The sequence below is a fragment of the Aptenodytes patagonicus genome, chromosome 10 (genome assembly GCF_965638725.1).
Source record: "Aptenodytes patagonicus chromosome 10, bAptPat1.pri.cur, whole genome shotgun sequence".
In the NCBI taxonomy this organism is placed as follows: domain Eukaryota; kingdom Metazoa; phylum Chordata; class Aves; order Sphenisciformes; family Spheniscidae; genus Aptenodytes; species Aptenodytes patagonicus.
Genome location: NC_134958.1, coordinates 1,440,365 through 1,464,783, shown reverse-complemented (window position 1 = coordinate 1,464,783; position 24,419 = coordinate 1,440,365). Strand labels below are relative to the sequence as shown.

Here is a 24,419-nt window from a genome sequence, read left to right as displayed (position 1 = left end):
GGAATGCAGGGCTGCAGCTGGAGGTAGGAGGCAAAGCAAGAGGCTGCCGAGGTACGAGGACAGCCACAGTGCTAAGCAGGGAAACAATGTCATGAGGACGAAAGGAGTGAAAAAGGTTGACTTCAGCACAGGAGCTGAGAGGAGCAGTGTGAAAGACACAAGCACACACACAGACGGAAACACCTCCACATTAGAAAACCTCCAGATAACTATGCCTTACTTAAGGTGTGGTTAACGCATCTTGCCGTTAAGCAAGGTAAGGCTCACCCTCAACCCACCCACACTTAAAATCACTGTCTTCCTTTCCTGTGATACACTGGGAAATTCTACAGTTCCTGTGCTAATACCGGTGGTTTAGTACTTTGTAGAAGTACTAAAATAGTGTGGCTATGAGGGAGTAAGGGACGCTATCTTTACTCCTTCAGATTCCAAATGCTCTCAGCACTAAGTCTAGTACCAGAATCAGCTTCTCCAGGACATTTTTACACGTCTGCTTTCGGTCACTAAGAACATCTCTCTGCTTCATCAGAACACGGTAGCGGCTGAAGAACTCTTGGTACGTCCACCTGTCCGAAAAATAGACAGTGTCAGTCCCAAAAATGAGTAATTCTCTTAAAAAGAAGAACTGCAGCTAAAAGCAATCTAAAAAGCAGCAAACAGACCTGGAGGGGAAGCCAGCTGCACTGATTCGGATGGTCTCCAGGACACCACAAGCTCTCAGCTGCTGCACTGCCCGCTTTTCATCAAATCTACATAGGAATAAAAAGAGCCTGTGGGTGTGGAGCTAGTTTTGCATTACGTGGGACCTCTGGCCCTGTGCACACCCAGGACAGGAGTGGCATGGAGGGGGAGCAGGGGTGGGATGTGATGGGTGGTTAACAAATCCAGCTAGTGTTTCTGCAACTCAGCGATAACAGAGGACAGCCTGACTGGGGAACTGCTCGAGCCCATCGGCTGCTGCAAGCTGCTCATCCTGTCCTGCTTCCCGCTGGCCTGCCCAATAGCCATGGCAGTCTTTGTGTGCCCAGATTTTAAGCAGACTTTTGAGAAAAACTCTAAGCAAGTTCATATATGAAAAAAAGATAAGGAATAAGACGTTGGAATCTGCAAAAGCAAATTCCAGCAAATGCCAAATGAACTCAAGGAGTGCAAACTGCCAGTCACATTTAAAACAGCTAGCAACGAAAATGCCGGTATTTTTTCTCATCTATCGCCAGAAACAAAAAAAAGCATCAGGAAGTATTTCTCCCTCTGTTCATCCCAAAACACCTCCTGCTGTAAGTACACGTACACACGCACAATGGGTCCATAACAAGAGAAAGGAGACCCACCACTTCACTCCTGAGTGAGCAAGGTTTAGCAGAACCTCGATCCTCCGAGGCCTTGGGCAATTCCCTCCCATGCACAGGCTATACGAACCATACATGAACCAGCTTACGTGAACGGAAACTTGAAGTCGTTAGGCTTAATGCAGCGCACGTAGTGTGGAGTTGTAGCATTCAGGGTTTCCATCAGCAGATGAAGAGAGTTTCGAAACTTTTTGAAAAAGAAAAAGGGAAAAATATCAGGGAATAGCCTCAGTAAGCTCAGTCATGTTTGAGATAACCTCAGGAAGCGGACCTAGGGATATCTGCTTATTTGTGATAATGCTTTCGGTAATAAACACCAGCTTGTTTTTGTTATGGCAACAGATTTTAGTTTCAGACACATGTGATACATCTTTGAGTGAATTATGTTACACTGATACTTCTAAATGTTAGGCTTTACAGGAGTAAAGCTCCCATATCAGCCTGTGATAAATTACAAAAACATGGGATAGACTCGAGTTATTTTCAGCTTTTGACTATCTCATCTACCCTAATCTTTGTCTAATCCATGTCTTCATGACTAAACCTCATGGCATATTACTAAGTAGCCATTTAATTTTAAATAAATTTTAAATAAAATTCAAAATCAACAGAGTGGTAAAAAAAAAAAGTATCAATTTCCTCAGCTCCACTGATCCAAATGTCAGACATACTGAAGAGAACTTTGAAAGTCCAATAACCGAGAGTTTTAGGAGCTTTACTTTTAAAAAGTATCAGGACCACAAATACTTAACATACTGCAGTATGTTCTTCTAACCACAGAATACCCTAATAGATAAAGAAAACTATGAAAACACATCTTAGATGTTTTAAATGTATTGGTATGGATTTCTCTCTTTCTGTTGAACTCATAATCCTAAGCCAACCTCTATTTCTACACAGAATACAACAAAAATCACTTTTGTATTAGCTTTCTTTAAAATTTATAAATTAATATACATGATTGATTGATAGTAGTAGTATGAGAGTACCCCTAACACTTCAACTCACAGTTTCAGTCTGACAACAAAACTGTTAGGCCTCTACCAGCCTCAGGATGCTGTCTGTTTGCAAAATCAGAAATGAAGTTCAAATTAAAAAGATAACTGGGCAGGGGTTCTCTTGCATGAATTGCAGAAGATCGGAATTTGCAGCCTGTACCACGAACACATGCCAAGCAGATTTGCATTCTGTACAGTAGCATATAACCACTCCTATTCCCACCCATAGCTTGACATAGCTTGCTTGGGAAAGGTTATAGAGAAATTATGAATATCCAAATCAAACATTCTCTGAATTCCTTGATTCTCACTTAGCAGTGTGACTAGCTCGCGACACTGCACAGACACTGTGCTAACATCTTTGTTAGGGGATTGACAACCATCCAAGGCAGTGGACAAAGCCCAGGCATTTTTGGTGATTTTATCAGAACTCTGAGCACCCGAGAGATGTGGCTGGTTCATCTTCAAGAACTGGCAGGGGACCCTGATACAAAGAACTTACGCTCCTTGAGAGCTAATTTATATTCCAGGCTGTCCTACAGTAACATAAAAAGAGTTATCCACACAGACCTCCTGGAAGCCCCAGGCAAAAGAAGAATGCCACTACTCGCTAGCAAAGTGGTACAGGCTGGCAAGTAGATAAAAACTGAGTACTAAACTGCCAAAAAAGTTCCCCTTGGCTCCTCTGTATAGTCTGAGGGACAATCTGTCATATATAAAGCACTGACTGGGGACATAACCATCTTGAGAAAACACCTGTTAAATCTGTTGAGTGAAAAGTAACAAAAAGAAGTGAGTTCTCCAGCCATACTGATCTGCATACTTTTAATTTAATTCTGGCACATACACGTGGATGTGTTATGTTTAGCCCATTGATAACCAGAACCAAGTTTTCTGGGGACTGAACTCCCACTTTTGAGTTGAGTCAGACAATGTGGCACATGACCAAAAAGACCCAGTATAAGATTTTTCAAAGCTTCTCAGCATCCAGCATGTTAAATCTATTTTGAAAAACGTGAGTTTTGGTTTTGGCCCCACAATAAGAACTGAGCTCCCTGAAACTGTGGCCCAGAAGGTATTAGTCATTAGGGTATATTTGCTCCAAACTGTAAGTCATAATCAGCTGCACCTGCCTCAAAATCACACGGGATCCCAAGAAGCGCCAGCACACCTTGAGAGCTGTGAGACAGAGGGAGGTAGAGGGAGAGATTATTTAATAGAGCTGCATCTTCAAACTCACCTGATGTCCCACAGTTTTCTTATGCTCCTTGCTGGCTTGACCTGGCCTGACCTTGGCTGGTTTTACAGCCGTTCGAGACAAAGGCACGCGCCCTGAAGGGGTTGCTGACGTGGGACTGAGGACCTTCTCCTCATCCTGGAATAACTCTGGTAGCAGCTTAAACTGGTATAACAGCAGAAAAAATACAGAGGGTAAGAATCCAGCAAGTGATTGCACCCGTTTGTGCTTAAGATAGTTAGAATCCAGGCTCAGTTTTTGTAAGCACTGGGTTTTTGTTGAACTCCACACGGGGACAAATGCAAAAAAGCATTCAAGCTAGTAGTACAGTGAGTGGGCCATGATTTAATACTAAAAATTTTGTGGGTTTGATCAGTGAGTCTCCTTCTGAAGATAAAATTCTGATTTGAGGTTTTTTCCATAGAGCCAGCAATAGTTTCCATGTGAAACTGCTACATACTGACAGCAGTTTCGTAAGTACCAATTGCAATTATGTATGGCTGCTTTGATCTAAGAAGGAAACAACAGGGTCCTCTCATATTCCAGTGGTGCATCAGACTCCTTTGTGGTTGAGAAATATCTGGGACGCTGAATAACCCAGCAGGCAACAAAGAATATTCCTGCTTTATCACTCTAAATTGAAATAATCAACTTAAAAGAGAAACTATCAACTAAAAAAACCCATTAGCCAAATTTATCTGACTGAAGATCTACTCTCAGGCCAGGGGGAGCAGAGGAAAAACCTGAAACATCTTCCCAAATATCACACAGGGCTTCCGGTTCCCTTTCTCTAATAGCTACAAAATACACCCATATATAATAGCTGCTTTGAAGTAACTTATAACTAAAAATAACACCACTAGGTCTTTCTACTGACAACTATAGCACTTCAGAAGCATTATAAGAGTAAGAAAATCTGAACTTCTCTACCTGTCAATGAATAATCTTTTATCTAGCATCTGTGCATTTTCTCCCAAGAGATAGGAGCATTCAATTTTCAGTACTAGAAAGTGCTTGGGCTAAGTACAACCTAAAAAATAAAAAAATTGGTTTTGCCTTATAAAACTTGGTGAGCATGCACGATATCCAATGAAACATGCTGCGCAACAAAATGGTACTTGTGCTCTGTGGTTGTGCCAGATGGGCTAGCAGAAGGCATCAAACGTTCCTCAGTAGCATCCAGCACAGCACTCCAGCATAATATAATGACTATGAATGCTACAAAGGTATCCTGAATTCCTGAACTAAAAAAGGAGTATCACAGCTTAGCTTTATCTCACCTGAGTCTGATGGATTAGGAGCACAATCATCTTAGATTACCTCTGTAGCTGGTGGAAGAATGACATTTCCAGAGGATGATTTAGCCCGTCTCCTTCAACTGACTCAGCAAAGAGTTCAGGATGATTAGGCCACCACCACCTCATTCAGCTGCTCGCGGTCAGATGGAGTGAGTCGGTAGGCACAGGCATCTGAGCTACAGAGCCAAGTCTTTTCATCCCATACAGAAGCTTATTTGAATGCAATATGCTTTGTCTGAAACTCCTGATGCTCTCACACACCAGGGGTGGGAAGGGGGTCCCCAGTGTCTGGATTGCAGATGGATGAGCTCTTCTAAGCTATCAGTACATAAGTCTCATTCCCTTTTTCCAACCCTGGGAAAATCTGCCTGCAAAAATGGGCAAGTGCATTTCAAAGGCGCCATTTTCATAGACACTGCCTCAGTTACTGCATGCAGAAGAAAGGAGCAATCTATGGCCTTCTGCAGCAGAAGTCAACAACAGGAGAGCATTGCTGAGATGATCCACACTGTGGGGGCATTCATGTTTTCATTTGGTTTTGGGTTTTAGCATCTTATCAATTTTCTTTGTTTCGCAGAACACTAGGAGTGTTCAAAGAGAGGGAAAACACTGATCAAAGGGCAGATAATTCACGTGGTAGAAAACAAGCAAGCAAGCATTTTTTCCCTGTAATTTTTTCAGACGACCTAACAGACATGCTGCTAACAATCTTACAGATCATTTCTTTCAATACAGAGCCACAACAGAAGATTTTAACAACATGCCAGTAGCAAGCGTAAAAGCTGAGGACTGTTGTATTGCTTTCATGATACATGCATGGAAACTTAACTAGTTCAAAGAGGTCCTGTGGGTGGATTTATAGAGAAGGCCAAAATAAATAGCTAAACACTACAGTGCTTGCCAAGAGCAGTGTGTGTCATGCACTCTGGAGAGCAAAGAAGCATTCGAGCTGTATGTGAGAGTGGGCACGGGCAGGATGACAGATGATGCATTCAATTTAGAATTACCTTCTGTTGAATGTGCACAGCAAACCCAGAAGACAGCGACAACAAAAAAAAAAAAAAAAAAAAAAGAGAAATGCAATCCCACTACAATTACTAATAAAGAGGGCCAGCTGAAAAATAAAAATGAAACATTCTTCCTTTGAAAATCTATTTTCTTCACAGTTGAATTTTAGTTTTTTTTAAACACTGGCTCTGGTAAAATTTACCACTGGGGAAAACCATTGTTGTTTCTTAGTGTTTAAACTGAATTGACTCAACCTACTGAGCCGGCCCGAGCTGTTGTCATATGCTCTTATGGCAGGTATGTCCCCATCGTCCCTTACTCACTGGACTAATCCCTCGGAGCACCCCTGCACCTCCGCCCTGCACAGCGCACTGCCATGCCGTGGCAGAGCTGGAGCTACGCTGGCGGCTGGTCCCTGCCAGCTCCCCGAGGATGCCGCCTGCCTCCCACAGACACAGCAATCGACTTCGCTCAAACCACTTCAACACTTCCCTCAGTAGAAGGTCTGCTGTGGGTTTTCATTATGCTACATGTTTAATCATTTAGCTTCATATATCTGCTCAGAATAGAAACAGAAGAGAAAAATCTTGGTTTCCCTGATAGAATAGCATAAATTTTAAATAGCCTGTCCTTGATACCCAGCTTCCTGGGCCATTAGAGCTAGCAAATTCCCAACAGCCATCACAGCGCAACATCAAGTTAATTGCCTTTACGTTTCAGAAGAGCACAACTAGCATTTTTGCCATTAAAAAAGCAGATGATGCCACTGAAGGCCTGTTCTATAAGATTCCTTCACGCGGTATTTTTCAATTCAGACATTATCTTTCTTTCATAGATATCAAGAAGGCACGACTCCGTAAATTCTGGTTCGTGTCCTTAGGGTCTATACATTTCATTCCTCTCTCATTTTGCTTCTGGAACAGAACTTGTCTCTCCTCCAGAAATTTTCTGCTCAATTGTCAGGCCATAAACAAGGAGCTTCTGTTTTCAGATTACAAAATTAAGGGCTTAACTGTTAAGCCTTCTTATACTACTATAGTATATTAGAAGTCCTTGATGCCTTTACAGAAAACATAGGAAAGTTTTGTGAAAAGTAAAAAAAACAAACAAAAAAAAACCCCAAAACACCCAACGGTGAAATCAGTGGCTAAATACAGACTGATCTTACATGGAGCAAAATTAGGCTACAGGACTTTCTAAATTCATACAGATATACAAGTAAAACACAAACTATGTTCGATTTCAGTTGATCTGATACTAAGGGAGAACTATTTCCTAGGTTTATAAGAAATTTTATATGACCCTTAATTCAAGGATTCATAACTGCAAAAGAAGAAAAAAAAATCCTTATACTAACCTTACTTGATTTTAGGACCTTAATTTGTTCTTCATAAACTGTGTCTTTATTCTTTTCCAAAAAGCCTTCACATTGATATTCCACCTGAAAACCAACATTTTACAAAAAAGTAAGTATTAAAAGTATTTAATAAGAATATTTTGCATAGAATTCACCAGCTGTGACATTCACATTTAAAACAGATAATTCTTGTGGATGTTGAAAATATCAGCTTCCAAGTGCATCTTTGTTAAATATAGATTTTCCTCAAAGAGAGTGCTTTTCAGTAAAGCGTAAAACATTAAAATGTATAGAGATGAATACTGTTATTGTATTATACCAGACATATTTCACTGCTGAGAGACGCTTGTGGTAGGACAGCATGATTGAATGGTTGCCATAAAGGTGAAGAATCAAAATGTGTGTTGAGCATCTCCTCCGCTGAAGTTAGCAGGGCTGCAAAATTCTGTGAAATCCAGATGCAACTGAAAACAAAGTACCTCATCTCGTCTCATTAGCTGAGAGGCAATAAGTAGATCTGCCTGCAGCTTATTATGAAAATGCCTCATTTGTACCCAGAAAGACTATTTTTACCAGAAGCAATAAAAAGTCTGAATGTTGTGACAATACATGACGATCCTCTAGCAGAGGGCCGTGGAGTCTCCTGGACCAAAGAACAGCCAGAGTGTCAGATAAAAACCTAGTATTTATTTCACTGTCCTAATTCAAGGCTAAACAAAAACCAAAAACTATTGTCAAAAGTCTATATCTTAGAATTCAATATTAATTAACGTTAAGTATGCTAACTCTCATGAAGTGTCTCACGCTAACTCTTCAATCTTGTATCAGCAGGAGTGCAGACTATAAAATACAGGAGCAGACCCTTATAGCAATTTTATTCTTTCAGCGCAGGCAGATTGATAGCCATCAGCGGCCCCTCTTTCAGTACAGCCATTTATCGGTGCTTCCACAACAACACTATACCCCGAGCCGCAAAACATTTCAAAAAAATTCCTAGGGGGGACGAAGGCAGAGGATCTCCCCAAGGTCTCTCCCCGGCTGAAAGCCCACTCTGAACATTACCTCGGGTACCATTAATGTTCTTACTGCGGGAGACAATGCCACGAGAGGGCAGCAGAATCTCTGCCTTCTCCCAGAGAAGACATCAAGGCACAGAGGTTACTAACCTGCCAGCTACAGCTTTATTTTTTCCTTCAAGATGTCTGTATGCATTCACGTAAGCACACAGGAAAGCATGAAATGCTTAGCACAGACCAGCGCATCAGAGCTTAGAGCTTTGCCAATACCTGCTTGGAGCTACTTTAGCTTTCCTTGGCCCTCGCTGCTCAGACTAGGCCTAGGAAAGCCTGATTTTCAAATAGCAAAGTTTAGCCTAATGAACAGTATAAGAAATATTAATTAAACGCTTCTTGTTCTCTCATCCACCAAATAAAACAGAACTCATGAATCTAAACAGTTACAGAGATGCTCTTGCTGCTTTCATTCAGGTAACACTAGACGCAACAAGAACAGGACCCCCCTTCTATGCCTAAATTCAAGAACCTGGGAGAAATCAAGTGGAGGCAAATAAAGGCCTCCAACCCCCCATGTCAACACGTACAGACCTACTGATAAGAATCCCAGAGCTTCTCCAAACTTTTTTCGACAAAGCTGACAATATTCTGAGGCAGCTTCTTTGTTTAACAGGACAATTATCTTAAACAGGATTTTTAATTTTTTTATTTTATTTTAACCTGAGGAGTTGCTCAGTTCGATGATGCATTGTGGGAGCTGAACAACGCATGCACTCCACTGAGATACCCCTCGTCCAGCTTCCTAGAAATAGCTGTTCACTGACCAGCAGAGGTGAGGGGGGGAACAGTACGTGCTGCTCCAGCGATAAGAAGAAGGGTTTGTTAGTCCTTCCTGTTTGCACGTTAAGATGGCAGCAAAACCAACACCGTTTTGTTGTTGCTCTTGAGCTAAAACTACAGTGAAATATATGATTTTCTATTTTGTGTATTTCTAGAGCATAACTGGAATTGATACAATTATGCTGTGAATTGCAAATACACTGAGCTGTCATGTTTTGAAAAAGGATGGTTAGTGGTTACAGCATGTGACAGGAGTCAGGAGCTCTTGTTTGTGTTCCTGGCTCCACGCAGCTGCCAGGTCAACTTTCTTCTCCTGATCTCCTGATCCTGATGCAGCAGGCACGCATTTTGCAAGAAGCCAAGTAAAGCCAGGGATGCCGCTGCCCAGGCGCTGCCTGCAACAGCCGCCCACCCCAGGATCCCCTCCCACGCACAGGCTCAGCAACACCAGCCACGGAAAGAGGTACCGGAGGAAAAGTCCTTACCTTGTCAGCAAAGTGCTTGATGATAAAAGCTTTATTAGACAAGCGTGGTTTTTCAAAGAGGGCACATTTATTCAAATGGGTATTGTATAGTTTTTGGGCCCAAGTGTCATCCGAGCCTTTTGGCATCTACGGAAGAGAACACACAGCCATTTAAAATGTCTTGAAAACTTTTCAGTAGCAAAAGAAACTAAGACGACGGGGGACAACACTTTGTGGTTTGCTTTCAAACTCGGACTCCCCGGATTTCCAGCACTGCCATAAGCAAGGAAGCCGGTAACAAGCTATGCACTTGCCTTTCTAATACTCTGGACTGGGCGCAGGCCAGCAGCAGGTGTAGCTGCTATGTGACACATATGACGCTAATAACGCTTCCAGTGTCACACACCTGAAGGCGGGGATCCAGGAGGTACGTTATCTGACTGAGCAGCATCTCAGCGGGTCAGAACTCATCCACCACCACTAGAGATTGCTTGTGAGGCTTTGTGATACACAAGAACCCCAAGCTGGATTTCCACTGAAGTGGACACCACACGCCATCCCCTATACATGGCTTGGCATAAATTAAACTAAGATAAAAGACAAAAGGTGAGACACTAAGCGAGAGGCAATTTGGAGAAATCTGGCAGGACCAAAGACTGCACTTGCTACACTCGGGAAAGAGAAAGTTGCCAGAGTCAAAACAGAGGTTGATCAGAGACCCAGAAACAGATACAGACACGTGATGGAGAGGAGGGAAAAAAAGCATGACTAAAACCATGTTTTCTCCTCCTGTAATTGCCAATTCTGTTTGTACGTTCTCCAAATCCTTTCAGCAGCAGAGTGTCAAACTGATGGCTATATGCAGATGACTTTCCCCTGTGAGGCCTCAGAAGCAGGACGGCTGATGACCTCTTTCTCTATGAAAGCCCTTGAACACACACCTTGCACTCCTCATCCAACAGATCCAGAATTCCCATTTTGGCCTCTATGAGGTTGATGCAAGGCTGATTGTCGTAGAAATCAATCAAGGTCCATGGTATTTGTTCCTTCATATATTCTTCTTGTTCCAGCTTAAAGACATGCTACAGGGCAAAAAGAAAACAGTTTTCTGTGAAATAGAATGGAGAATAAATACATCGAACTCTCACTTGAATTCATCTTGGCACATTAATCCAGGCTGTCAAGTGACACACTAGTTCAACTGAATAAACCCTTTAACAAGTAAGTGTACGAAAAATAAATTAACCTTTTTTCCTGGCCTAAAAACAACAGACTAAATTAAAGCACTCATCCATATTCTCTGCAAATAAGGTCTATTTTTCCTATCTTTTTACTATATTGTCCCACAATTACTATAAGCTTTTTTATAAAAAAACGAACACAAAACCCAGAAAAAGCCTCAAGTGAAGGAACAGCAACTTACAAAGTGGGATATGCCATGCATTTATGATTTTGAAGTTACGAATACTGCTCTATTTCAAGTAAAATTTCACTATAAATACTTCTGTGTTTCCTTGTAAAAGAACAGAGCTCCATTTTCTCTTAAATGGCTGCTGATTTTTTTCTAAGATGACGCATTGCATTAAAATATACTCTTCAGCAAAAACCCGCAAGAATGACTCTAGCAGTATTAGCACAAGAAATCCTTTAAGCAAAATTTTGTGGAAGATTTACCTGGTACGAAGATCAATAACAATGTAGTTGTATATTTATTCAAAAATATTATCACAAAAAAAGCTGCACAGCTTTAATGAAATGTGCATAGGAGATGAATTAAAACTTCAGGGGAAAAAAGATAGTAAGATATTAAACAGGCAAACTGTGGTCTTAATAGCACAAGCACTCTTTTTAAAAACAAAAAGACTGCTGACTCCAGTTATTTTAAATGACGTTTTACCTCCCATTTAAATTTTAATGCATACTAACTGCTCTGGCAGGCAGAACTGAACTCGGAGCACACCTGAACAAGCAGCAAAGAGCAGCGCCGTGGGCAGGGTTCGGGGGGCCGCCACAAAGGCCTGTATCCGTGGAGCCGGCCTCAGCTGCCCCCTGAGCTCAGTGCACAGGCCCACAGACGCCTCGCAGCTCTCTGGCACACACCTGCCAGACAGCAGAAAACTACCCTGACAAAGCGCTTTATCCCTTTTATTTCGTTAGCTTAACGCCATCCTTTCCAAAGCAGCGCTCCTTAACGGTGCCCGCGGGAGCCATTCCCACCCCGCCGCTTAACGGCTGCGTTACGCGCCGAGTTAATTCCTGACAGAAAAGCCAATGGTAGCGTTTTATTGGCGAGTCATATCCAACCTAAGTCCTGAAAGAAAACATAAAACCATTTCTCCACCGTAAAGGAATTAGCAATTATGTGGTGAAAAATGTCTTCAGACCTAATTTTCCTTACGGGCTGTGGGTGGCCAGGCGGGGAAGGGTGGCCAGGGAGGCTGGGCAGGCTGTGGAGGTGCGAGTGGTGGCCGGGCAGTCCCCGAGCGGCCTGCCCTCAGCTGGGCTCGGGCCACCCCAGGCAGCACGTGAAGGCTCCCTGGCTGCCGCCACAGACACAGGGCTTTAATTTAAAACAGCTTCCACCCCGTGTATCTGCATGGCAGCCCAATGGGTCCGTGTCCACTGGCGCTGGGTTTGGTAGCTTGGCAGGGCATCAACACAAAAGCCCCATCACCCCGTCCTTCACGAGATGAGTGTTTGTGGCAACAGCATGAGAGGGAAGGGAACACGGGGACGGTGATCTTTAGTAAAGAAGCAAACCCTTACAATTCTTACAGTGACTAGATTTTTGCTGTAGAGCTGAGAAAACTCCGAGATACCTTGTGCTTAGCAGTTATGACATCCCGCTTATGGAGCTGAAGCCAGCCGTGACACTACCAGCACAGAAAGGGCGCGCCGGGGCTGGAAAGCCCAGCCTCCGCTCCAGCACCCGGCTTACTCCCCGACGCGCATCCCTGCCGCTGGGATGAACGACGGCACGGGGGGATCCAGTCCTGCGAGCACGCACCGCCACGGAGGTACGTTCATAAAGAGAGTTCAAAGCTATTCCTGTACTGCAGCACAGCCTAGCAACAGACCTGGCATAAATAACTGGCCTCATCATCATACAGGTAAAATATATAATTACAAACGTCACTAGGGCTGAGGAGAGAGAGAATCGTGATCTCTCTGGAGGAGGGGGAAGAGGTGCCTCCTGCCACACGTCAGTCATCAACTTCAGGATGCGGCTGAAAACCCTCAAAAAATAATGCCAGGAGAGGAAGCGCGGGTGGCAGATTTCCAGCAGCAAAGCCCCGCTCTCTGCTGCCCATGCACAGGCTCTCGTTGGAGGTTACGGAGACACAGCTAACTCCAACTTCATCCACACGGTGCTCTCGTTGACAGGCAATCTCAGGGTCTTAATTGCCAAGCACTGCTTCTGTCTTATAAATGTTACTGTGATCGGAATTTCAAATAGTCCCAGAGCAGCAGTTAGTCATAAAATCTATTTCTAGGAGATAGTCGATCTTTCCCCATCCCCCAAAGCCCACGGCCAGGACAGCTGGTTAATAGACTGAAGGAATTCATCATAACCACTGGGGACCCAATTAGCAGAATGGACTTGGGTGAGGGGAAAGGGAAGAGGAAATGCCAGTCATTTCCTACTTACCATATTGAACTGCTGCTGCAGTTTTTCATTGGCATAGTTGATACAGAACTGTTCAAAGCTGTTGATTTCGAATGTCTCAAATCTAAAATATGCAGATACTAAAAATTACTAGTGCAATGAAAAAAAACAGATTAAATGACCCCATAATTTTAAATTCCCTCCCTCCAGTCAAACTAATTCCATTATTCCAGGTACAAACAACCACAACCAAGCAACAAAGCACACAGGGAAATGGCAAATTGCAGTACATGGGCAATTCAGTGATGCTCCCTCTTTAGGCAGGGAAGGGACTGATGTTCCTGGAGAGCATGTTAGTTATCTTTGTCCTCTCTAGAAGTGCCACCCTGGAGGAACCATGAGATGACAATTCCCTTGTAACTTTCCCCAATGCAATACATAAAGGAACCAGCAAGAGCAAAAATCTGAAATCCCACTATAAATGTCAAACCTGAAAGTCAAGACAGAGATCTTGGGTAGCATGTCAAAACTAAACATCTACTTCCTTCAGCTGGAATAAGCAGCTGCTAAGGGTTTGGGGTTTTTTGTGTAATCCACACAGCGCTACATGGTAAAGACAAAGATGCTTTGCAGTAAGATAATTACGTAAGAGATGTCCTATCTCTGACAAAAAGACTCACCCATAAATGTCCAACACTCCAATGAAAGAATGCTGTTTTACAGTAGCGTGAAGGGCTTTGTTCACATGATCCACAATCCAGTTAAAGAGATTAGCATAGATATGTTTGGCAAGTGCATCTCTGGCATTGATGGCATGAAGTTTAGAAATTGGCTTGATGTAGGTTTCGGTGGCAGTTGCAAGCTTCCTATGGCAAAGCCAATGGGCCATCTCTTCATACTCCACACCCATGAGGTCGCAGAAGATGGTGAGGGGTTCATGCTTGGGCTAATAAAAACAATCTTGTTAGGTCTTGAAACAGTATTACCAATAGCACACATGCAATCATGCAATCGGAGGAAATGCCTGCCTGCAGTGATCCAACAATTAGCAGCAACAGCAGCTTCCTCAGCTCTTCTTCCTTCAAAACGTAACAAGTTCCCTACCCACTTGTCACATTCACATCTGAAGTAAATTGGTGAATCACAGTTTCCCCAAAGGCATTTTACTATACTTGTGTTCACCAAAAAGCCCCACACAGGGAACCTGCAACCTTTGCAAAAATGAATCACCTAGCTTCGCAGGGATGGACTTGGTATTTTGAATTCTTGTGACTAACTGTCTCAGTTTTGAGTGAAGAAGCTAGATAAATGCAGAGGACAGGACATCAGCTGTGTGCTGGGGACAGAATGGACTACAGCTCCTGAGTGGTGCTCTCGTCTGCTCATATACATCCACGGCAGGAGTGATGGGCAATGGGGCATCGCAGCCCACGCCAAGAACGAAGAGGAAGAAGTGTGGAAGGGCTTTAGTGCTCTGCTCTCAGTATTTAACACAGTATTTTCTCAGTGAATTCTGGAGACAAACATTAAGAGATTGGAGCACACAAGTGCTGTTCTCTAACTCTCAAATTGGACTGTACAAGTGAAAAAATTCACCTTTGTTTAACCGTGTAAAATCAACTAGCAAGGCTTACACACTTAGATGGGTATGTAAGATTTCTGCATAAAAATCCGTGCAGTGCGTTTACCACTCGAGTTAAGATACTACACCTTGTGACTAACAAGCAAACCAATAGCTAGAAATCAAGGAGGACAGACAGGTCTTTCCTCCTAAGGAACTCCCCTAACACTACTTCCTTATCACGTTCACTTTGCACCCTGCGGCTCAACAGCATGCTGACAAGCAGCGTCTTGATGAGGACAGATTACAGGGGACTGTTACTACATGCCCAGTAGCTTCAGGGTACATCAGCTTTATCTTTCTATTTCCACATCCTTCTGACTTCTCTGGGGCTTCTTCCAGTCCTTACAGCATACAGGTCCCATGACAGTGCTGTTACACCTCCAAAATCCAGCTAACTGAGCATGTCTTCTTTGAGTTTAGCCATACCACTTTAAGTAGTTATTGTCAGAAGACAATAATAAAGTAGTAATAATAATAATGAACGCTGCACAAAACAGTGTCACATTAGGGTTAGTCAAGCTGTCATTAAACAAACTGATTCATTCACCCAGCACCATGCGGAGCCCTTCGCTGAGCTCCCTGAAGCACCACCATTGCATCACCGCACCAGTGCTTCCCAGGCAGACCAGTCTGCATGGCGACAGAGCTCTGCAATGACATGGCTATTGCCAGAGAACAGCACGGCTCAGGTAGCGGATGCCATTGAGCAGACATTCACCGCTGCCTGCTAGATGTTTACCACGTCAGGATAGGATTGCACAGGAACTTGCAGCTTTGTACTAGCTCATTCAGTGGGATTCCTGCATTGAAGATACCCATTACAACACAGGCTAGCTCATCATGTCCTGGGGCTCATCAGCTTTCTACCTGTGATCATTAAATGATGCTTTCTTTGTGGTGAAAACCTTTTTAAGACACACCAAAGAGCCAGACTATGGCTGTCGTTTCACAGCAGCTATCTATTAGATCCCACGGACAGATGGTGTCAGACCAGGCACACTGATCATCTGTGGCCCGATGAAGGACCTGTTGTCTCAGCTCCAGAAACTGCTACTGCAGATTCTTGAGAAAGTGACTGATAGTAAAATGAGAACACACACCCCCCCCCCCCCCGCTACTATTTGAAGAGAGAGAAAGATGAAGGCTGTGTAGTCCAGCAGTAGACATTCAAGGAAAAGCAAAAGGAGAAACTGGTCACTTGTGAATCCAAGGAATAGAAGAGTGACAAGCCAGATCTGTTTTATTTCTCATCTCCAGAATACGGACTTCAGTAAGAAGCCTTGGTCCTCACTGAATGAGGAAGTTTTTTTCAGATCAGACTACGCAGTCCTCATTGCTGACCTCCACAAAGGTAGAAAAGGACTGATACAACCACAACACTTAGATGAGTCACACGAATCATATCTGTATATCCTATGCTCATGTCTAGACATCCCAAAGGACTTTGAGAAGCATTTGCTTTGCAATTATTTAGGCCATTTTGCCATTTAACATTAAAAAAACCCCATCCTGCAAAGCATTTACTGTGGGCAGGGAATGTATTCATGTAGGAATATAAAGATCTAGACACCTGCCCAGGACTTCAAAGCTAGCCTGTCCGGTAGACTTTTCTAGGACAGATCAATTACAATTTTGAAACAAAATTAAGGCAGCCACTGTTATAATACAGAGAGCACTGTCTAAAGCCTCTAAACTGAGAAGAGTTGAATCCATCTGCAAAGAGAACTGTGAAAATGTTAACAAATTAGAAATAAACACATTGCTTGTGTTTTTATACTGTTACTCTTTTTCAGAAGAGGTCCCTGCAAACAAGCAGAAGGCAGAACTGTCAGAGTAGAAATCATGCCCTTCAGCTCATCTACTACTCACAGGAATAGTGCAGCTGTCAGAATCCCGAGATACAAACTCCACGTTGCCCAAGTGAAGGATGCCAGCAAGGATTCGAAAAATTCCCATCTGGTAGGAATCACTAATCCCTGAAAAATGATGAATAAAACGTTTTGAATGGAGAGAGAAATATAGAACCACAAGCTGCAGCTGATGAAAAATTTTATTAAGAAGAGAAAAACGGTGACCGCCGTGTGTTTTCTTCAGAGACTTTGGCATTTGACGGTACTGCTTGGCTCCACTTCTGTTAAAAACATTTTACAACCAGATGCAAAAAAAATCCATTAAAATGAACTATTTAATTTGCCGTTTCAAAGTGCTTTGTTGGTGACCTCCAACACTGTATATGCCACACCAAGGGAATCTACCATTTACGTTCATATAATGCGTGCTCCTCCTACACTAGGTATGTGATTCCACTGCAATTTAAATACCATCTTAATGCAATAGAAGTATCTCAGTCCCAAAGTTTATCAAACTCTCCTGTTTTTAAACACAACAGAGTATGAAGAAAATATATACAAACAATGTAGAAAACACTTGCTAGTATATTGGATTTGGGATATGACTGTGTTTTACAAATTACCTAGCAAAGTGCAGGCCTGCCTGGTGTTTACCATTTCCTTAGCATCATCGACACCATCAATCACCGGGCTTCCACCTTGCTTCGTATAGTGAAAATAATTTGCATTCCCTGTAAGAGAAAAAACAAATCTTTTACACACACTGATGCAGAAATTCACAGCACATCTGTAAAGCTGTGTAATGATTAAGTTGCTCTTGGCAGAATCCATGATTTGAAATATGTCAGTATATTTTTGCCTTCTGGCTCACAGGACCCACTTATTCTGGAGAAGAATTTTTTCAAGATTTAACAGTGCAAGTAAGTATTCTTAAGCTACCTGGTTCCTGCAATAGGCCCTCAAGCATATTCTCTACCTGACCCTGGTTCAGACTTCCACACCTGTGGAATAATCACTTGGGAAGCAATTATTCTCCAAGTCTGAGCCAACCACCCAAGTAGTAGGTGCAGAGTTGACAGCAGCAGCATTTTGGAATTATGTGGCAGATATTATTATGCTATTATTGCATCAGGGTATTTAAAAAATTCAATTTTGCCCATTTTCTTCTCGTTTCTAATTTATGGTCTGGTTTAGTCTTACGAGCATCTGATCGGCTCTGGCTGAGAAGTCGTGGCTGGAGAACTGATAGCTTCATACCACTCTGGGGACAGCACTGGGCTTCACTGGGAGAGCAATAGCTCTCCTGGGTACTGTGTAAATTACTACAGTTTCAGTGGCCATGCTTCCAGCGGCAGTAACAGACTCCTTTTCTTCTGATCTGCTAAGGTTTCAAGAACGCTGGAAGAGGAGTCTGCTAAATGCCTTCTTTAGTTATAATTACATCAGTTCCTTTCTTTCCTGTGTCAGCAGATGTGAATCCTAAATGTTCCAGGATGGTGCAGAAGAGCAGAGAAACACTTTAAAACCAGAATGGTATTTCAGAAATCAGCACTGACAGGCTGTGCAGTTTTCCCACTATGAAGCTAACTTTTAAAAATATACAAGAAGCACTGAAATTTATACTGAATTTTAAAAATGATGAGGTGATTGCCTGTCCCCAGGTCATCATCATGCCTTTCTTTTACAAAGTACCAGTTCCTGTTAAATGAGAAACCTTTCCTTTATCAACATTTTAATTTGAAAAATGAAAAATTTCACTTATCAGTTTTGTGATCACCAGGTTAGCAGAGATGGTAAAGTAATTGTTGGTAACAGCCCAACTGAAAGCATGCAGATGCAAAATAAGCTTTTCAGGTGCTTATACCAGAAATGGTAAAATTCTCTAGTAGCTGGAGCCATGCAAAAAAGGTTTTAAAGGACCAAGAGAAGAGAATTTCACCCTTGTCACTGGAAAGCTACTCTGGAATCCAGGACATAGTAAGTCCTAGTGATTATAACTGCAGTGTATTAGAGTATGCTGAATAATCAAATCCGTTACTTTCGTTTTATCTAAAAAACACAAAGTCCGAGATCTGCCATTTTAGTTATTTTCAATATATTTTAGCATTTGAAGGTTTAAAAGTTTAGAATTTAAAAGCCAGCAATTCTTCTTTTGGTTCTATGGCTCAAAAAGCTCAGAGATGCTGCTTTGTACCTACAATTGCACAACACAATGAATGTGAATTTCATACCTAATCGTAGAGTTTTAAACTCAGGTAATGCTGCAGAGGCACAAAGTTGGTAAAAGATGTGGTAATTTCTCTCCTCTTCTGCCTTTAAAAAGAAAGGAATTGATTATTTTTCACAACTTAACAAGTGCCAGAAACATCCATGAGTAGAAAAGAATTACTATGTTTAATGCTTTCTCTAGCATTACATTAAGAGCACAGAAGCCACATGGAAAAAGGAAAGATAAATCAGCATCTATCATTTCCTTCTTGATTAATTTAATCCATTTTCAACAGCAAGAAGCATGCAGACATTTTCAAAATGTATGATTTCACTTTTCAGAACTGTGGATTACTATCAAATATAGATCAGGATTCTATGGGTGGGTGGAATGATCATACTTAGAAGCTTTTCATTTTCCAAAAATAACTAATACCATTCGCCTCAGCATTAATAGTAAGCTGGTGAAGGGAGTATCTTTCTTGCCAAGGCAAAGCTGGAATTTTAAAATGAAGGACAAACACAGCTCAGAAGGTTATGACTCATGATCAACACCATAATTCTGAATTTAAGCGCTCTAAATTTCATAACTTCAAAACAAAAAAAAAGGAAAAAAAGAAAAAGACTTTCTTCCAGCTAAACCATGTGCAAGAAGTCTCTCTTATTTTTGAAATATACACTACTTCACGTAACACCCCTACAGAATGCAAACTGTAATTATTTGTTTTATACCTTTAGGCAGCCAGTCAAGGATAAGTCCATTTTTACTGAGCTCTAGACTATAAGGTAGGCAAAGATGGAGAGGAAGTGTGGGAGACAAAAAGGTTGTGGATCGGTTCAAGTATGAAATACCAAAATGAAGAGAGTTCAAGAAAGATGAAATTACATATTCTCATTTGCCTAAATAATGGCAATTAAGACTCATTCGTAATTACTGCGAGAGCAGTGGGTTTTAACAAGAGATTGAAAGTGAGCTAAGATGGCAGCTTTACAAACCACAACGGAGAGCTCTTCTTGAGCACAAGTGATTTCTGCTAGGTTTTGAAGCCCTATTCTATAATATTATGGTAAGCACAAGCTCCTATCTAGTAGTGCACTGAAAGTATTTCATGTTTAAATACACAGCCTTTTTAATACACATTTTACAACTACGAATAATTATATAACGAAGGGCTGACTTGGTTTTCCTTTTCTTCCCCCTCCCCACATGTGCTATATTACAAATACACTATTACAGCCACCTCTTAGGGGAGAGAATGAATATCAGCAAGTGATAGCTTTTTTTTTTTTAGCATAGTCACGCAAATATACAATAAGAAGATTGCATCAGTATTACCTGAAACACCACTCTTGATTTTTCCAAGAGGTAAGTTCTCATGTTAGCACCAATGATTCGATACCTCTTATCAAAACCAATTTCAATGTATTTCCCAAAGCGACTGCTGTTGTCATTCCTCGTAGTTTTGGCATTTCCAATAGACTGAAAAAAGGGAACATTGTAAAGGTTAAACAGCTTTTAGAAATTATCAAATCTATTTAATCATCTACATGGCTCATGAACACTTAACAACATTAATTTTGTCCTGGTTTCAAAATAATAAAGAATTTAATAAAGAACAATCTCTGCCTGGTTAGCAAGTTACATCAAAATATGCTTATTTCATTAACACAAGATCGGGAGCTGATCTTCCTAGCAATGATTTCACTTCCACACAGTCTAATTTTCCAGCTAAAAATCCTTTATTGCTCTCTGAAGTCTTTTAAAAGGAATTAAAGAGTCTAACAGAATGCTCACATACACCCAGATTTCTTTTAAGGACCTAATAAAACTGTAACAGTTATTTCACACTTTATATATTCATATATGTATGTGTACAGATATATGTATAGTACTTGCAACATCTGTAAGTCTCCCTATCATAAACCCATAGTCCAGCAAACAGCCCCTATGTTCTGTCTGGCTAACAGTTCATTATTATTATTACTCTATAATCAACCACATTTCCAAACTACTTCTGCAAACGTATCATTACAAAGTATTTACTGTGTGCCTAAAAATAATCTAAAAATTAACATGTACAGACTCATGTCATTTGCCTGAAACTGAATCCCTTCCATAGCAGCTTGGTTTCTGATTCAGAAACAGTCTTCAATGCTGCCCTACATGCCTAACTTTCTTAGATAAATTCAATACAGCTTCATACACAATAAACAATATGTATTTCCTCTATATTATGCGGTCTTGGGATGCCCAGGGCAAATGATGACTGTGGTTCCTAAGCGGTCTTGGTGCACCTCTGCCTTTCCTCATCAGCGTTAGGATTCACCCCGCAACAGAGAGCAGCTGGATATGTCAGAATTCAAGGTATGCAAATCACAACATGCTGAACTTCAAAGAAAAGCATTTTCTCTTCTCAATTAGATCATGGTTTAGACATCATATAGCAATTCACCTTCCAAAAAAACCCTAAAGATATCTCTGTATCAAAAGGAATGGCATTTGGAGCAATTCGGATACAGCACACTGCCTTTTATCATATGCCACTGCGTGTACGTTACCAAGTACCTAACTCTGAAGTGCACCATAACTAAAGAACACAGAGTTGTATCTATGTCCGTGTTTCCTAGTTCACGTAGCCATCCATAGGAACTCTGTACTGAAACAAAACTTGAGAAAAACAAATGAGAGCAAATAGCAATGCTGAGTATCGGTATTCCAAATCTGTAAACAAAAGGCCAGTGGATCGGTAAGGGCTAGCCGGGTACAGCACGGGAAGCGGGGATTAGACTTTCAGAAACCCCACCACAGCAGCAGCAGCACGCACGCCTGACCGAGCAGATGTCAAAGTGGGTATCAGATGAACAGCTGCTATAAAGGATGTAAGAACAAACTGCACCTCTGCGGTTCTCAGAAATACTGAATTCATTCAGACTGAACGTACTCAAACTGCATCTCTTGTGTTTTAAAATTATTGCTACTGTGATATATTTTGGTGGTGGTGGTAGCAATATAACATTACAATATTTTCAGAAACCAATTATTACTTTGAAAGGTATTACTTATAAAAACAGTTAAGAAAGTCTTTGGTATTATAAGATGGCTTACCAGAGTACATACTAAGCTGTATAATTCATGTAGCTATACAGGGTAACAAAGAATGAGAGGCAGGAAATTACATATAAAGGTGTGTTTTAAGACGTGACAATTTCTACATTTGCATAGGAAAACTGTATATAGTTATTGACTACAAAGCTAATTATTCAAATAGTTGCTAGAAACGTATAGTGGTCACTTGATGTTACAGAGTATTTAGTAGGCAAAGATGATGTGAAATTCTGACACTAATGATGGTAGCTCATAAAATGCTGATGTTTACGTTGTTCAAATAGAAATTAAAAAAATAAAATGACCACCTGCTCCTAGGATTTTACAATCAACTTAGCAAATGAGGAGTTTCCTGTTTCTGAAATTAATTACTCATTTTCTTCCTAATCTACATGGATTAATTTGTTTCTGCTGATTTATCAACTGAAGAGTTCGAAACGTTAATTTTGCTATCCTACAATCTGTCTCAAGACCAGATTTCACAACACTCACTCTAAAGCTTATTTAAAGTTCAAGTGTTTGAACTTAAAAGGATCACTTTCATCCAATTATAACAATGTTTAAAGTAATTGAAATTTTACATATACGCAGGTTCACGAAATTGTTGTTATCCCTAGAAAATAAAAATAAAGCACCACCATTGTTTTTTAGTGGATAAAAAAAGGTATGGATGGAAAGTTAATTTCTAGTCCACAATTTAAATTTCCTTGCTTTGGAAATTAAATCAGACAATTAGTGGCAAGCTACTGATAGGGAGGTGGGGTCCAAGGAGTCAGAGAGAAGGATGTTTGGTTTAGGCTTTGAGACCAAACAAAAGAAGTGGCGCAGGAAAACCTGTAGACAGTTTGTACTTCACCCAGCAAACAAATAGCAAACTGCAGACCCATCCTGCAGAGTCTCTTACCGTAGCTGTCACTTAGCGGACAGGCGGTGAGGACGCGGCCGCCTGCCTGGCCCCAGGTACCACCTCCGTGGTACGCAGGGGAAAGCAGAAGGGGCGTTCAGCACCCCTGGTCCTGTTAGCCACGCACCGAATCTCAACGTGGCCAAGGATGGCACGACACTTACTGCAAACGTTGGAGCAGTGAAAGGAGTACTCTGGGATTAGCTCACACCTGCAAAACTGCCATTGCTCCCCAGGGCCCAGGCTGCTCCCGCTGGGGTAGGTGCAGCTCCAGACAAGGCTCAGCTCCCCTGGCTTCCTCCCATAGCAGGACATTTGGATCCCACAACAGCAGAGCCCAGTGCTCATCATGGCACAGCTTGCTTTATCCCACAAAACAGTTTCAAAACACCACACAGCACCACAAACCAGGCACAATTACCTTGTGACAGAACACACACAACTGTGATGGGACAGCTATAGTCTGAGTATCATGAACTCCTCATGCCAGGAGGAAAGAAGGAATAAAACATAGTTCATTTTTAAAAATACCTGAGAAAGAAAACAATGGCAGCATTTTGCATTTCACATTTCACTGTGTGCACTCCATTTACTTATGTCTATCCACTAATACTTCACACTATTGCACAGAGATGCTAAACGTTTACCAAGGCATCAGTTGTCCTAAGCATTTTCTTACGTTGTCCATAGTCATGCGCATGTGCGTGCCTACACACAGCACTACTTCTCTCAAGGAATTCCCCCAAGACTGTTTCTCTCTGGTGAATCATTTCTTAACATAGTTCCTTAACTTCAGCTACCACTTGAATCTACACAAAGGCAAAGACACAGAAAACAATTCAGATGAGCCCAAGAAATGTTTTCTGCTTGGCCACATCAGAATTACAGCATCTCCTGACCTTCCTGGAGAACAGAGATCCTGAAGCAGGAGGGAACTGGACTTGTTGTCTCACAGTCTATTGCCAGCACCCATGCTCCCAAGCCAATGGCTTTGGGACCTGACTACAGTTAGTTACACAAATTTCCAGAACTGAAACATTAGTCTGAGCTAATTATAGCAAAATTACATCTTCTGTCGTGTTCTTCCCCTCTGAAAGAAACTGTGTGCACCTCATGTAACTTTGCTTTCTCAGTCTATCTTCCCTAATCACATTTCCTAAAATTGAACATTTGCTTTACTCAAGAGCTCTCTTCACTTCAGAGTGTAATCTACCTGTCCCCACTGTGTGATGTACATGTTTGGTGGGCAAGCCCAGAAGTTTTAATCCTCTTTCCAATTTTACACACAAAAACAGTCTTCTGCACCTGCATTTAGCCAGTGGTCTGGGAACTACCAGTTTTACAAAGCTGAATAGATTTAAAGCAGTATTCATATAAAAATTACTTTGTTATGTGAAATACATTAACAATACTAAATCATTACCTCCCATCTTTTCTCAATCTTTCATAAATACTACACAAAATGATGCCTAAAGCACCTCCTGGTAAATGGATTAAAAACAAAATTTTAAAATATATTTATTCTAGGTTCTTTGATCCTTAAAAAAACTATGGAT

At 41.5% G+C, this 24,419-nt stretch overlaps 1 protein-coding gene across 8 annotated transcripts in view; it reads right to left on the bottom strand.

The window, feature by feature from the left end:
• The window catches only part of MYO5A (myosin VA), a 105,319-nt gene that overhangs the window by 36,141 nt on the left and 44,759 nt on the right, over positions 1 to 24,419 (bottom strand). For all 8 annotated transcript variants that reach the window (XM_076347745.1, XM_076347747.1, XM_076347749.1 and 5 more), the window contains exons 6-18: positions 20,190 to 20,333; positions 18,877 to 18,958; positions 17,269 to 17,376; positions 16,665 to 16,771; positions 13,852 to 14,117; positions 13,214 to 13,295; positions 10,506 to 10,646; positions 9,586 to 9,711; positions 7,248 to 7,331; positions 3,588 to 3,749; positions 1,439 to 1,536; positions 663 to 749; positions 458 to 566 (exon numbers count right to left, since the gene is read on the bottom strand). In XM_076347745.1, the coding sequence (XP_076203860.1) occupies positions 458 to 566; positions 663 to 749; positions 1,439 to 1,536; positions 3,588 to 3,749; positions 7,248 to 7,331; positions 9,586 to 9,711; positions 10,506 to 10,646; positions 13,214 to 13,295; positions 13,852 to 14,117; positions 16,665 to 16,771; positions 17,269 to 17,376; positions 18,877 to 18,958; positions 20,190 to 20,333 (1,596 nt within the window). The remainder of the gene's footprint in view (positions 1 to 457; positions 567 to 662; positions 750 to 1,438; positions 1,537 to 3,587; positions 3,750 to 7,247; positions 7,332 to 9,585; positions 9,712 to 10,505; positions 10,647 to 13,213; positions 13,296 to 13,851; positions 14,118 to 16,664; positions 16,772 to 17,268; positions 17,377 to 18,876; positions 18,959 to 20,189; positions 20,334 to 24,419) is intronic.